The sequence below is a fragment of the Aethalodelphis obliquidens genome, unplaced genomic scaffold (assembly GCF_003676395.1).
Source record: "Aethalodelphis obliquidens isolate GAN/ISIS:26980383/991018 unplaced genomic scaffold, ASM367639v1 scaffold8, whole genome shotgun sequence".
Classification (NCBI taxonomy): domain Eukaryota; kingdom Metazoa; phylum Chordata; class Mammalia; order Artiodactyla; family Delphinidae; genus Aethalodelphis; species Aethalodelphis obliquidens.
In genome coordinates, this window is record NW_020837952.1 from 23,682,025 (window position 1) to 23,697,373 (window position 15,349).

General features: G+C 42.6%; 1 protein-coding gene across 2 annotated transcripts in view; it reads right to left on the reverse strand.

The window, feature by feature from the left end:
- Window positions 1-282: 282 nt before the first annotated feature.
- Window positions 283-15,349, reverse strand: part of E2F7 (E2F transcription factor 7) — a 31,325-nt gene continuing 16,258 nt past the window's right edge. For both annotated transcript variants that reach the window (XM_027107082.1, XM_027107083.1), the window contains 8 exons: window positions 15,171-15,329; window positions 13,566-13,700; window positions 10,671-10,856; window positions 10,092-10,164; window positions 7,434-7,929; window positions 6,066-6,321; window positions 4,044-4,465; window positions 283-1,914 (listed from right to left, as the gene is read on the reverse strand). In XM_027107082.1, coding sequence (XP_026962883.1) covers window positions 1,744-1,914; window positions 4,044-4,465; window positions 6,066-6,321; window positions 7,434-7,929; window positions 10,092-10,164; window positions 10,671-10,856; window positions 13,566-13,700; window positions 15,171-15,329 — 1,898 coding nt within the window. In that variant the 3' untranslated portion in view covers window positions 283-1,743. The remainder of the gene's footprint in view (window positions 1,915-4,043; window positions 4,466-6,065; window positions 6,322-7,433; window positions 7,930-10,091; window positions 10,165-10,670; window positions 10,857-13,565; window positions 13,701-15,170; window positions 15,330-15,349) is intronic.

Here is a 15,349-nt window from a genome sequence, read left to right on the forward strand (position 1 = left end):
ACAAGGGGGAAAAAATATCATCTTGTAAACTTTAAAAGTTTAGTGTTGATAAAAATTTTATATAATAGCAAATTTATTTAATCTTGCTACCTACCTCAAGTTTTCAAAAATCTTGTGGGGGTGATAAGGCTAATATTATCCTGTAGTTAATATAAAGCTACTTTATTCAGACTCCCAGAGTCTCTTAAATTAATATTTTTATTATTTCATATAACATTTTCTTGGGTCCAAAAATTAAAAATAAAATCCTACACCAAGATTCCACATCTAAGAAGTATAAAAAAGGAGAGAGGAATAAAGAAAGGAAGGAATGAAGGAAAGGAGGGAAAAATGAAGGGAGGGAGGAGGGAGGGAGGGAGGGAAGGAGGAAGCCATTTACTCTGAAGAGACAATGAGGTAAATAATACATCTAGGCATACAAAGATCTAGTTTGGCTACTTAATGAAACCCTAAAGTAATACGGTTTAACAAAGGGATACTGGTAAATTTCCAGAATTATATTTATGCTAGAACAACGATCCCCTGCACTCTCTGTTCTTATTTTGCAGTTCTAGGAAAAATAACTCTGATTTGAATATTCTTGGATTCTGAACGTCAATGTGTCTGTTTTCCCTCTTATTCTTCCCAACATGAAGAAAAAAAAGTAAAAGAAAAAAAATAAAGTATCACCTATTGTCCTACATCAATTTCTACACTGTCACTCTTCAGAATTCTACTAAAAGGTCCCAACTAGGTTCCAATTTTCCATATAATTCCTTTCTACCATCCTGATTTATTCAATAAACAGCAATTGCTAGAAGACATCCCATACCTGATGTTCTACAGTTAACATTTAAATTAAAACACAAGGGCATGTAGTGAAGGAAACTGAACATAGTAGGACTTTTTTTTTTTTTTTTTTTTTTACAAACGAACAGTAAAACCTCACTGTTCACACAGTTACTGAGAAGCAGCTATCTGGCTGCTAGAGTTCATCTTAATTCTCAGGCCCAGCTCAGGTTAGCACAGTTCATTATAGCAAGGTGTGTCTTCACAGTTATTTTGGTCTTGACATTCCGTCATGTATATACACTTATCCACATTATTACTAGGTTGTAAAGTAAGTGCAGGGCAAATTATAGGAAAAAAGTACAAACATTCAAGTCGTCATACCCTGAAAAACATGTGTTTTGCTGTCGTTGTAAACTTTTTGCACTAAATCCCACTTCAGGAAAAAAATAAATAATACCATAGGATTCAAACTGAAGTTGGCTTCCTGATGAAGCCGAAGGAAGCAGTAGCTTTTTCAAACTGCAGAAAGGAAGTTTCTCTCACCACAGATCTACTCGGGGTGAGTGGGAATACACGTCAAGAACGCTCAACCCAGTTAAGTGCTAGACGGGCCTCCCCCACTTTAGAAAAACCACAAGGCTCCAGGAGGCTGTTCAGATCTCCTTCCAGCAACAAGATGATTCTTGAATGAAAACCACAACAGTCAGTTGGTGCTTCCACTGTGACACCACGAACAGAGTCTGGACTCTAACTGGTAAGAAATGCACAATTAGGAACAATTACTTTCAGGAAAATAGATGCTTCCTGAAGATGGATAGTTAACATTAGAACCAGGGGATGCAGGAGAGAGGAAGGATGCATGCTGAAGACCAGATGGTTTGCGTTCTAGTTTCTGTTCACCATTAGGACATGACCTGTAACACAGGGAAATTCAGGCACCTCCATCTCACCCCTGCTGGGCAAAGTGTCAGGTTAGTCAGCCCCGCCGCTGGGGATTTCGAGCCTCCTCTGTGCTGAGCTGGTGTTTCGTGACTGATTCCTTTCTCTTCTCCTGAGGACAGGGTCCCCGAGGCTGCCAGGCGTCTTGAAAAACGTCTCTCGATGTGTGCGTCGGATGCTCTTGGGGGTCACTGGAACTGGTGACTAAAATAGAGAAGAAAAAAAAAGAGTACATAAAAACAGAAGTGAAGTCAAATTGTACCCAGTCTCTCAACTGGAAGCCCCCTCTTTTTTTTTCTTTTTTTAATTGAAGTATAGTTGATTTACAATATTGTGCCAATCTCTGCTGTACAGCAAAGTGACTCAGTTATACACAAAGATGTTCGTTTTTTATATTCTTTTCCATTATGGTTTATTGCAGGATATTGAATATAATTCCCTGTGCTCTACAGTAGGACCTTGTTGTTTATCTATCCTACATATAACAGTTTACATCCTCTGATCCCACACTCCCAGTCCTGCCTCCCCCTTGGCAACCACCCGTCTGTTCTCTATGTCTGTGAGTCTGTTTCTGTTTTGTAGATAGGTTCATTTGTGCCATATTTTAGATTCCACATATAAGTGACATCATATGGTATTTGTCTTTCTCTTTCTGACTTACTTCACTTAGTATGATCATCTCTAGTTAAATCCACGTTGCTGTAATGGCATTATCTCATTCTTTTTTATGGCTGAGTAGTATTCCACTGTATATATGTACCACATCTTCTTATCCACTCATCTGTCAATGGACATTTCGGTTGTTTCCAGGTCTTGGCTATTGTGAATAATGCTGCTATGAACATAGGGGTGCACGTATCTTTCTGAATTATAGTTTTGTCTGGATATATGCCCAGGAGTGGGATTGCAGGATCCTATGGTAATTCTATTTTTAGTTTTCTGAGGAATCTCCACACTGTCTTCCATAGTGGCTGCACCAACTTACATTCCCACTAACACTGTAGGAGCCCCCTCTTGACCTGTGTCGCTGTGATCCCCACGCAGGTGTTCCATCCTCTTTGTTTTTCTGTCACACTCCTCCAATGTATCTCCTTCACAACACTTACCGCAGTTGGAAATTAGCTGATTTATTCTGTGTGCAGAAAGGCAGCCTAGCGAAGAGGTCACAAGTGTGGCACTGACACCTGCAGCCAGGGTTTGGGCTCTGCCATAACTAGCTGTGTGACCTCGGGCAAATTACTTAACCAGTCTGTCCCTCAGTTTCTTCATCCATAAATGGGGATGATAAAAGTACCAACTTAGCAGGGTTGCAACAATTAAAGGAGGTGAGATTAATAAAGCACTTTAGATCATGCCAGGCAAGTAGTATGTGCATGTGTCTTTGCTCTTTTTGTTTACCTGCTAATATTTATCCTCTCACGTTAAATATTTATCCCTTTAATGTGCCCTAAAAGGGCAGGGACCATTATCCTGTTTACTATTACATCTTTACTGCCTAGGTCAGTGCCTGGCACGTAACTGGTGATCAAGAAGCATATGCTATATTATAATCGCCTTGTTTAAAAACTAACATGTATCTTTCAATGTCTAACAGACTTTTGAGCCCCTGAATTACTTATCTAAAATACTTTTGGTCACAACGTAACTCTTTCTCTGGGAGAGAAATAATTACTCTGAACGATGCCTAATGCATAACAGGAATTCAGCAAATGCTCACTGACTGGACTACAGATGGAGTTGGGGGAGGCAAATAAAGTACTGATCAATTTATATCGATTACAGACATTTATCTATGTACATCTGTATCTATTTTGAATATGTATATATATACACATCAAGGAAACAATGGATGTATTAACATATAGCCATTGCCTCCTAAACAGTGCATTTTATGAAGTGATAGACGCTAAGCATCTTTGAGCTAGTATCAAGACTTCCGTTTCCCTTGACTGTTTCTATAGCTGCACAATTAAAATTCAGGATGGTCTCCGTTATTGACCTAATGAAATGAGAGCTTGGAGAAATCATCTGAATATTCAGCGTGCATCAGAAATCCCCATGAACTATGCTTTAAATAAGTTCCTTCTGGTTCTAAGAAACAGACTGACACCTAAAACGAGTTTTGCCTCTAAAGCACAGGATCTCCCACCTTCTGTCTCCATGCTTTATGAAATAAGCAGATACCTCTGGGTCTACAATGGAAGCCAGGTAGAACCTGCTGTAGCACCCCTGTCCTACGGTTGTTTGACTAAAATCTGATGAAATGCAGGCAAATGCTATCACGGAGTGATGCTCCTTCTTGTGCGGAGCTGAAACGAACCTTCAGGACTCACCTGTTGTAATTTTACCACAGAGGCTGGATGTCCTCCGTAAACGGGGGACTCGGGCTGGATGATGCTGTGTGATCTCGACATCACCGGACTCAGGTTAAGTGAGTGTGGACCCTGAAGCTGAGCATCTGTGGAGGGGAGTGTCGATGACTTTGGATTAACCAGGGCAGCAGGGCCGATGAGAAGGTGAGCTGTTGATCCAAGGCCAGGCAAGCCAAGATTCACAGGTCCCGTGCTTGGGAGAGCACTGGAAGCAGAGGACACCGGCCCGGGCATCGTGGGTGAATAGAGAACAGGAAAAGGGCCCAGCGTCGGCGATGGCAAGACCATGCATGGAACACTGAGCGGCGGCAGCTGACCTGAAGACGGTCCCACAGCACGGGGGGTCTGATTGCCGGATAAGAGCACACTGAAACCATTTAATCCTGGATCAGAAGCAGAACAAGGTGAAAGTCAGGGCAATGTGAAGACACCATCCAAGCTCCCAACCCTCAGGGCCCTTTCAAACGGGAGCCCACTGTCAATCAACCCTCATGCCGCAGCCTGGCCACCCGCTCTGTGCTCTCCCAGCCCCGCACTGCTTTCTTGCCACAGGGGCCACCGCTGAATTCCCACAGTTACCTATGTGACAGTTTGGTGGATGCCTGAGTCTCCTGAGAGACTTTATTAACATGAGCTCCACTGAATCCAAATTGAGGAGGAAAGTGAACTTGGTTGGGAACAATGATAGCTTCCTTTTTACAAAACTTCTAACAGAAATTTATATTTCCCTCAAGACCACGGGCAACAAATCACAACAGAATGAACGGTACCTTGACTTTATCACTAGTAAAAAGCACAGGTGTATTCACGTAATGTCACCACGATGGCAGATGTCTTAAGAGTCTAACGGTCCCCACAACTCTGAAGTTATGAGAGGCCTGCACTTGCTGTCAGATCTTTTTATTACTATAATTTAAAACAATTCCTTTTCTAACGGGATTTCAATATAATTGGCTTCCTCTGTAATCCTATGTATTTAACTCTCTGCATTTGTAAACATCCTGAGGAGGAATCCACAGCCTTCACCATAGAGTCCAAGGGCCCACGGCCCAGAAAAAGCTACTGATCCCTATGCTGGGCTGTCATTTTCATTCTGAAAAAGCCGGGTCTGTTTTTTTTTATTTATTAAGGTATCAGTAACACTGAGTAGCGTGCTTAGACGAAGCGCTAACAAAATATTTGCTAAAGGAATAAAGAATGTTTTCTAGATAAATGAGAAATAACAAACACCTACCTAACCTGTGATGGGAACAAGGGATTGAAGAAAATCACTTTAAGTCTCTTTGTAAGAGAGCAGCCTCATGTACACAGTGCATATTTTAAAAATTAGGTATCGGTTATATTTCAGCTTTATTTCAAGAGTAAGAGCATTTATTGAGTCTTACTAAGCGTCAGGCACTATTATTCTAAGTGCTCTAGATGTATTATCTTATTAAATTTAATCCAATTTTCACAGCACCCCCATGAAGCAGGTGCTCTTATTATTGCTGTTTTACCAATGAGGAGGGCTGAATACTTAAGTTCACGCAGATAGTAAGTGGTTTTAACGTCCAGCCCTCTCACTCCAGCCCTGCACTCGACCACAAGGACATGTCAGCACTTCTGAATATTGAAGAGATCAGCATGTGAGCTGCACATGGTGGCCAGGACGTTCACATTGTTAAACTGAACCACTGCCAGATTCAGCTGAATTATAAAAACAGAATCACCTTCTGAAGACGTTGTGCTTTTTACCAAGTAAAGTTGAATGCATTAAAAGTAAATTACCTGCCCTAACTGTTTTCTCCTCATCCGTGAGGTTGGTGAAAGTGAAAGCAGCCTCTGCCTTCATTTCGTCGATGGAGAAAGCAAGGGGCTAGGACTGAAATGACTCAGAGGCAGCTCATCAATGCACCAGCTTGGTCGGGTGACATGAACAAAAATTTAAACATCAAATTTATGACCCGAGTACCCCAAGGGACTCGAAGACATGACACCCCTTACCTGCTGGCGACTGCACGTAAAGATACTGCAGCAAAGAGGGCTCTTTGGTGCTTTCATTTTCTTTCGAAGGCTTTTCTATCTCTGTATTTCTAGAAGGATTTCCCCACTCAGAAGAAATGAAGCAGTCTGCTGTAGCCTTCCCCGAAACCTCCTTTGCAGCAGAAAGTTGTCCATTCATGTGAATGTCTTCATGGGGTGCAGGTCCCCTTTTATCCACGGTCTTGGAAGAGGCAATGTCTGTGGAATCTGAGGGTTTCTAAGCACAACCCAACCAGGAACCAGAAAAGCAAGTCAAAATCCCAGCAGTAAATTATAATAACAGCTTTCTCCAAATAGCTAACATATAAACAAAAGGTCAGACACAGCTGTATGCCACCGTGATTAGTGTATGTCAGTTGTTTCTGTCATATTTATAGGAACGGCCTGAAGATCACTGTCACGTCATGCGCTTCTGTAGGCTTACGATTTCTTAAGCACAGAAACGATGGAGATTTTAATAATGGGAAACTGGGTATGCTGTTTAGACTGTGAAATAAATTTCTGAGCTGGAACACGTAAAGGGTGTTGATGCTGCAGGCTTTTAGGGCTTGATAAGAATTGCAGGGCTGACCCAAAGCTGTCTTGGTTATCTAAGACACATATATGTAGATATACCAGTCAGTCTTTTCCTTCCGTTTTGCAACCCCAGGCTATATACAAAATTAGAAAAATTCATTCTGGCAGGAGGAAGGCATAGAGGAGGAAGGGTCTTAATTAATGGACTGATTTCCATGAGGTGTGCCTCCCTGATGCTCTACAAATGGCTGCAGGGAGAGTGCTTCTGCTTCCTGGGAGTTTGACCAGTCATATCTCATTAACCTCCGAAAGGCTACTGTGGACAGCTCAGATGTTTGTTCTTTTCATTTTGTGGCTAGGGAAACGGGCCCTCTAAGCAGTGACCTGAGCACTGACATAGACACTGAGGGCCAAACGGCACCTACATTCTTGACTGTGGACCCCAGGTGCACCCTGGATTAAGATGATTATTTCATCAACGTGTTAAAAAAAAAAGTATAGCAAAAAAGACTGGGAAAGAATATGCAAACATGTTGACAGTGATTGCCTCTATGTGGTGGGATCATGGGTAGGTTTTTTTCCCTTTATACTTTTTAGCGTTTTATGCAAAGTGTGATTTTTGTAAAAATCACTTTTGTTACAGTACTGCTTCATGGCAAGATTATTTGGGGCTGCCAGTCCTGGGCTTAATTAGACAAGTGACACATGCACCACTTCCTATTCCAGACTCAGTAGCTTATCTGTGTGTCTCTATTGGGAAGGAACTACAGGTCGACGGGCCAATCAGCTAGCACGTCCACCGGAACCCCTTACCTTGGGCATGACGAGGGAGAGGGGGCCGTCTTCGTAGTCCCTGCTTTGTCTCTTCGTGGCCGGCTCTTCCTCCTCCTGGGGCTTCCTCTCCTCCCCTAGGCGCTTCTGAACTGAGGGCGTGGCTGAGCGCTCTGCTGTGCCTTCTGAGCCCCTGCTGTCCCTCTCTGACCCTGACCCCGGGGACGGCGGCTCTTGCAGGCTCCCGCACAGCATGAACAGCGAGGTGGAGGGCACGTACATCAGGGGCTGGCCGGCCAGCAGAGCTGGCTTCAGGCTCTCCGCGTCCAAGGCGGCAGAGGCGAGGGAGACGCCTCCTTGTCCGTTCAGACCATTCTGGGCAGAGAAGGCCTGCAAGTCCGTTGGAGCCACGGAAAGTACTGGGTGGGCCAAGGCATTAACACAGTATTCTGAGTCAACAGAGAGGCCGGGGAAAGGAGCAGCGGCCTCCAGGCTGCTTGACGGAGGTATCGCTCTCTGATTGGCAAAAGCTTCTGCCCTGGAATAAAAGAAACAGAGTGGGACCCATCCAGTTACCACATTCTGCCAACTCCCAGCTCTGCTTTCCTAAAGAGAGATGTACCAAAGCAGGAGTGAGAGGATACTGCTCAGGATGCCATTAAAGCGCACTCTCTGAGCCTGTGAGCCGACTCCAGAGGCAGATGGCCATATCACCTGGATGGATGGTTAGGGCTGGGGTAGGGGGATCTCAGGTGAGGGCGAATAGAGGCTCCTCCCCTGCCTCTCCCACAGCCAGTAGCCATCAGCTACCCAGCACGTACCCCTTCCCAGGCACACAGATGCTACGATGACTAGCATAATAGGGTAATAATTTCACATAATTATTATAACACTAGCTACTCTCATCCGTCCCCCCTGCCCCCATTTACTGGGGAGGAAAACTGAAGCTCAGAGGCGAATCCACCCACTGAAGGTCACCCAGTGGGGCCTCACAGTCAGTCACTGTGAGAGATCCTGGGTAGATAACGGAGTCTAGGCCAGACATTGATTTAAAGGACATACCGAGTTTGTCTCAAATCCTCTGTGAGATAAATGAAGTGGGCAGTGAGTGAGGAAATAAATTTATCTACAAAATTATTTTCTGTCATTCTTGTCCCATTCTGCTCCATATTACTACAGAATTTTTAGGCAGCACACATTCAAAATTAAGTCCCCTCAATCTAGGAGATTATAAACGATGTCTGGGCCTTTTATAGAGAAAAATTTCCAAATACTAGAAAGCATGTTTATATTGTTAGTATTATTTTGCAAGTAGATGAGGAAGACTCTTTTGAGACTCCTTTAAGGACTAGTAAATAGAGAACAGGGATTTCCCTAAACCTCTGTGAGGGAATCACGGAGAGCAATTTTGCCCACGTTCTCGCCCCCTGTGGTGCTGGGAATAAGCGGAGTGCACGGGGCTGCAGAGATGAGTAAAGCTCTCCAACCACAGCCTCCCGGAACAAGTGATGACTATCACTCAGCTCCATGAAACAACGTGCTCACGCTGATGGTCGCACCCACTGCCCTACCTCTGGCCGTTCACCTTCAACCTCCCCATCTCCACCAGTAAGATCACCGTCACCTGAGACCCCGGTGTTCTTTGTGATGCCTCTTTTCTACTTCAGTGACTCTTGCCGACTCACTGTCTTATACTGATTTCCATTTCTTTCCATCCCCAGCTGACACGGCTCAGACCAGCACCACAGCAGACCAGAATGACTAGGAATGCTCTATTCTATGATCTCCTAATCTGAAGCCCTTCTCTATTCCAAGCCCACCTGCTTAAAGCAGCCAGAATGGTCTTCTCCAGTGAACCTACAGTAACTCTTTACCATCCATCTAATAAGTCCAAACTCTTCAACTTGGCTTTCAAAGCTTTCTGCCAACTTGACCTACTTACCTCCAATATCCCAAGTTCTTCTTATAAATACTTCCTTTCATGATCCTATTTGGACAAATCATTAAGGCCAGACTAACCAGTTTATTTCCCCTCCACTCCCTGATCCTGGCTCAACAATCTGTTTCTTCCCATGTCTGGCATTATAAACCCCTCCTGTCTTCGCTTTAGCATCTCCTCTGCTTCCTCTGCTAATATATGATTTCCTTGAAAATCAGACCCCAAATCTGATTCAGCTCTGTCGCTTAATAGCATTGTGACCTTGGGCAAGTTACTTAACCTCTCTGGATTTCAGTTTCCTCTCTGTAAAATGAGGATAATAGTACCAACCTCAAAAGGTTGTTTTTGTGATATTAGATGAGATAATACACATAAAACTTCAGGAATAGTACCTGGTAGTTCATAAACAACGTTAGCTACGATGATGACAAAGTGATTCATGGGACTGTGATGTGTCATTTCTCAGTGTCACATTAGTAGTGACTTGTCTTTTCTCATTGTATTTGTCTTTTTATTTATCTTTTTCCTTGTAAGCTTTCATGGCCTAGGGGAATAAATTTTTCATACTTTTGTGTCCCTGATGCCATATCCTGCACAGTGTTGGGCACAAGGGGGAAACTTACAAAATTCTTAATAAACAAATGGCTGACTTTTGAGCAGGACTGTTAAATTTTACCTTTTGATGGGTGGCATTTCAATTTAGTCAAAGTTAAGACTAGGAAATAGAAAAAAATATACCTGGAGTTTTTAAGACTACTTACTGTGAATTGTCTTCTATTTTCTGTCTGTAGACAGCTGCCAGACTTCCGATTTCTAAGGAGTAGCCCCCTGACCCTAAAAAGGAAAATGAAGGTCTAGTGACTATAGCAAGGGACTTATACACCCCAATTATATACAGCAGGATTCATTATTCACGGCTCAGGGATTATAAGACTACCTCAAATGCATTCTGGTTTTGATTCAAATAGAGAAATGTCCAGAAGCTAGCTGTTAATGGTGAATGCAGGTCTCATCAAAGATTAGTGAGAAAACAAAAGAAAGCAAGTATTGCTTTGTAAGTCTGATGAATTGCTGAGATGCATCAAACAGGCCAACCATGGCAAACCAAATGAGCTTCAGTCTTTTAAGGCCGGCTAGAATAATTTCAGGCATGGGGCTATGTTTATAACCTTGAAGTCACCAACTCTTTTACCCGCCCGCCACCCCAAATCATTTCACTTGAGGTAAGTGAAAAAAACAGGCACAGCCTAGAGCCAGCTCACTTTAAAATGACAGTGCATGGGTCGGGCTGCAATTACATGGTGACTGATGGATTCCATGGATTAAGTAAAGGCAGATACCTTGTTTTTCTCTGTAAGGGCTGCTGGGTTCTGAGTTCACTTTCCTCTGGATCCTCTCAGAAGCCTGATCTGAGTTAAAGGAGCCATGTCGGGCAAGCTTCTGTTTTGCACATAATTGAACGTGGCCGTATGTTTCTCTTTTCAATTCTGGTAGGACAGATGCAGAAACATCCACTAGTTCTTCATCTAAATAGATAAGAGAATTGGTAGTGTTGTTATACAGCTATAATTCAGGATAATTTTAGCCTTTTTAAGATATGGCTTTGAGGACCTATCATTGTAACGGAGCTACCCTATAAATTAAAAACTAAGACAATCAAAGGAATTTTATGAGCCTTGTGTCAAACCCCAATTCCTTTCAATGTATTGTACTAGTCCCTTTTAAAAGTTAGTGGATGACTTTAAAGTAAGACTGAATCCATATATATTCTAAAATTATCTAAACTGCAACAAAAGTAGAACAGGATGTTCTATAACCCAAATTAGAATGGACCTGGCATTTTAGATGCTTTCTTTGGGCAGAGATATCCAAGAAAAACCCAATCATACTCAGCCCAACGTGCAGATTTAGAGATTTTAACATTAATTGAGATCAGCCTCTTACGCCACAGCCCTAGGGCAATGAGTATAAGAACCTCTGTTTTCTATTATTATGCTTTATTATTTCTTTCTTATGCAGTAGGAGGCTCAGTTACTAAGTGACCAAAGGAATAAGGTCAGCAGAAACTTCACGGCTGAAATGCTGCAGAACAGTGAGGATAATAGAAGGCTGGGCCTCGGAGGCACATTTTATGCTTAAATAAGCCTGTGTGAAATCAGGACAGAAATTTCTATACAGAACCAGGCCTATATTCTACAAAGAAATGACCCCTGTTGTTCAGATAGTCATTCCTACCCTGCTCATCTGTGCTATTTTGTTGTAAGTTCAAAGCATGTACATTCAAATTATAAGACTGATTTAATAAACTGAAAGGCCCAGCTAGACTTACATTTTCTAAAACACACAAATATTGAAAAAGAAAATCACCTTACAGTTTTCTTTTTCTTATAACAAAACCCCAACAGATGTTCTGTTTAGAAAATCCGAAGTTAAAAAAAAAAAATCAGAAGTTATAGAATCAAAAAGAAGAAAATGGGTCAAGATAGTAATGGATCATATCTACCCTCCTTCCTGAAACAAATAAAATATTGGACAAAATATATAAAACAATGGCTCTCAAGACACTGGACATCGGGACAGTGATCCCTTAGAGATCACTGGGAAGAACTTAACCTCTCTGAATTCCTACCGAGCCGGTACTGCCATGTGCAGTGCTTAAGAGTTATCTAATTTTCAAATGTGTGCTAATTATACACCTTCAACAGAAGCTCATTAACCAACTGAAGTGCATAAAGCACTGATTTGGGTACTAGGGTGTAATCAAAGGTGAATAAAAACTGTGTCTGCCCTCAAAATTGTACAGCGGGGACAAAGCATAATATCACCAAGTACAATAGCATGATGCTAAACTGCAATCGTTTAGATGAGACGCTCTGCTCTGGGTGATCAGGGGAAACTTCATGCAGGAGCTGATGTTTGAGTGACATCTTGAAGGTTGAGTAGAATATTTTTATGTTGAAAGGGGGAAGAGAGCTTCCCAGGTGAAAAGACCGGGAGAAGCCAGAAGCAGAGGAGTAGAAAGTGGCAAAGTTGTACACTTCACGCTGGCAGGGGCTGTATCACATACGTCTTTGAATCTCTCACGGCATTAGAAGAGGCAAACCTCGGAGATATTGCAGAGATATTGCGGGTTTGGTTCTAGACCACTGCAATAAAGTGAGTCACATGAATTTTTTGGTTCCCCAGTACATATAAAAGTTAGGTTTACACTACATTGTAGTGTGCGATAGCATCACATCTAAACAAACAATGTACATACCTTAGTTAAAAAAATACTTTATTGCTAAAAATGCTAAGCATCACCTGACAACGCAGGGTTGCCACAAACGTTCAATTTGTGAAAAACACAGTATCTGCACAGTGTGATAAAATGAAGTATGCCTGTATAGTCCACATGCAGTAAGTACTTGCTGGGTTGAATTAATTAGACTTGATTTTAAGTGGTTTCATCTAGTTCCTAAGTGAATAATGTGTTACAAATGAGGTAGAGAGCTATATCTCTTATAAGCCTGGGTTAAGTGCCGGAATTTATACTACTAAGACTAAAATTGGAAAGGTAACGTAAAAATAACTTTAATGGCTTTTTTCCAGGCAGCATAGCCATACATAAAGTAGCTGATGCAGAAGGATCCAGTCCCCGGTTGTGCAAATATTACTTTTGAAGTAAGCAGAAGATAATACCCTCTTTTGCTCTAATTTAGTAAAATTATGACATTAGCAACCTTTGAAATAAATTACAAAAAAGGTGTTCGTTACATCCATACTATATTTAGAAGCCATCTTACCACATATTAGTTTTGGGATAGTAATTGATATAATTTTTACATTATCTGGAATTTCAAAGAAAAACAATGTTTTACTCTGCTAATGCACAAACAACCAGAGTTCATAAGGAGTGTCATTTAAAAAAATTTTTCTTTTATGAAGTGTCATTTTTAATCCTCAGTCCCAAACTTCCAGGAACTTTGGAATAAAATAAAAAATGCAAAAGAGCTGTGATTTAATAGTTCCAGAAACTGCCAGGTTCTAAGTTACCTGTGTGTAAGCCAACCAGCATAACCATTTGTAGACTAAGGCTCATTGTTCCAAGACTGATGTCACTAGTCTAATTTTGAATGTGATGTGGGTGATGGGAAATGAAGGTGAAGATCAATTTCACTGTGTGGTGGGTGTATGATTTGGAAAAGGAACTGGGGATTATACCTAAAATGGTCCCTAGCAAAACCATGCCTTACCAGTGGAACTGAAATCCACAGGCCCAATCCACTTGAAGGCGGGTTTCCGGCCTCGCTCTTCTGTTACATGCACTTTCTTTATCAGTGCCAAGCTGGTCAGAACATTGGCTATGTCATAGAGGCGTCGTACCTTTGCTAGAAGATATAAAGACAGTTGTGGTCACACCATACATTGGTCAGCAACACCATTACGTTTTAGTTTATGTGACAGGTCACTTTCTAGCCACCATATATAAGCCTCTAGCAGAGAGCAGTGGGGTAGCGTAAAGAGACCAGTGGCTCCGGCGTGAAATCACCCAGGATTTATGTATCTGATGACACTACTAAGGGAAGGTCACTGTGTTCTCCCATTTCCACAACTTCACACTCATACAAGAGGAACCTGGTGACAGGCCAGGATCGCTGTGATTGCAAACGTACCAAGAGAGGGAAATGGGCTGTAAAGAAAGGCTTAGGAAATGTAATTCTGATCTGTGGCTCGTCAAAAGCTTGCCTGGAGTTTCTTCCAGCAGGAGGTGGTGGCACCTGCTCCATCAGGCAGCTAGGCTGTGAAAATGACAGGGATTCCCCAGAGCTTCCTGAGACTGCACTGCTGGGCACACAGACTGTCTAGGGCTCCAGGTTACGAGGTATGACTGTGCTGAAGACAGGCAGCGCCTCACCTTTAATCCCAGTGTTCTGGCCACCCAGTGGGGGAGGGGTGGGATGGGCATTCCCTGAGCCTGAAGAGGTTTTGTGAGAGACATTTGAAAGTACAGGGATTGGGGGAGAAATTCAGAGGGGTGGTAACACATTAAACAGGCAGGATCATGCCCACAAAGTAAGTTCTACTCAAGCAATCAACGTATAGGTCGGAAACCTACTTGAACTTAGGGCTAGGATCAAGCAAAGGGCTTTGATTACCGACCAGAAACATCAAGCATTCACCCCAGATGCCATAGTCTTCCCAACCCTCATAGAGCTGGATTTTGTCTAGTCATTTCTCCCACAGGGTGGCTATACTTCTAGCTGGAAACAAACAAAAAAAAGGTAGAGAATGTTCAGCTCATGGTTTCTCAGGACTTGAATGAGCTACCAGGAGCCAGGGGCCTTTGGCTCAGGACCCAGGTTTGATGGAAAAGGAAGATGCACGGGGTGTGAAACTTGGAAACACTTTCCTCGTCCAGCAGCCATGTCCCACCACCCCTACACCCTACCCTGCTCATTCCTCTGGTTCTTACCTGTAGACAACTTTCATGTCCACCCATCAGAAGAGTATGCAGGGGGCAAGGAAAGAAGGGAAAGAACACTCAGACATTCCGTCTTGGATGCAGCGATACTAAAGAGAAATGCAAAGCCTCTTACATCCTCCCTGACCTGCATTTGTGGGATGCCATTCTGCTTCTACCATCCACTCTGCCGGGGAAAAGGCATCGGACAGAACTTTCACAGGAATTCTGGTATGTGACCAGCTTACCTCTCACAGCACCAAGAACCTTTATGAAGGCAGGAAGGAGTGCATGTCTCAAAAAAAAATAATTTTCTAAATCTCTGAGGCAGCAAACATCAGCATATGACATCCCACTCTTTCTGTGCTAATAAGTGGATTTAGGTGAAGATGCTTACTTTTAAATTTACTGTGATCCGGCGTATCTTGGCTTTCTTCTATCAGTATTTTGGCAGCCACGTCAAGAGTAACAATCTTGGTTTTGGAGACCAGGAACAGCATGACAAATTTCTGGCTCATAATTCTCAGAGACTTATCTTTTCTACTGTTTGCAGATGCTACAAAGGGAATAAGACAA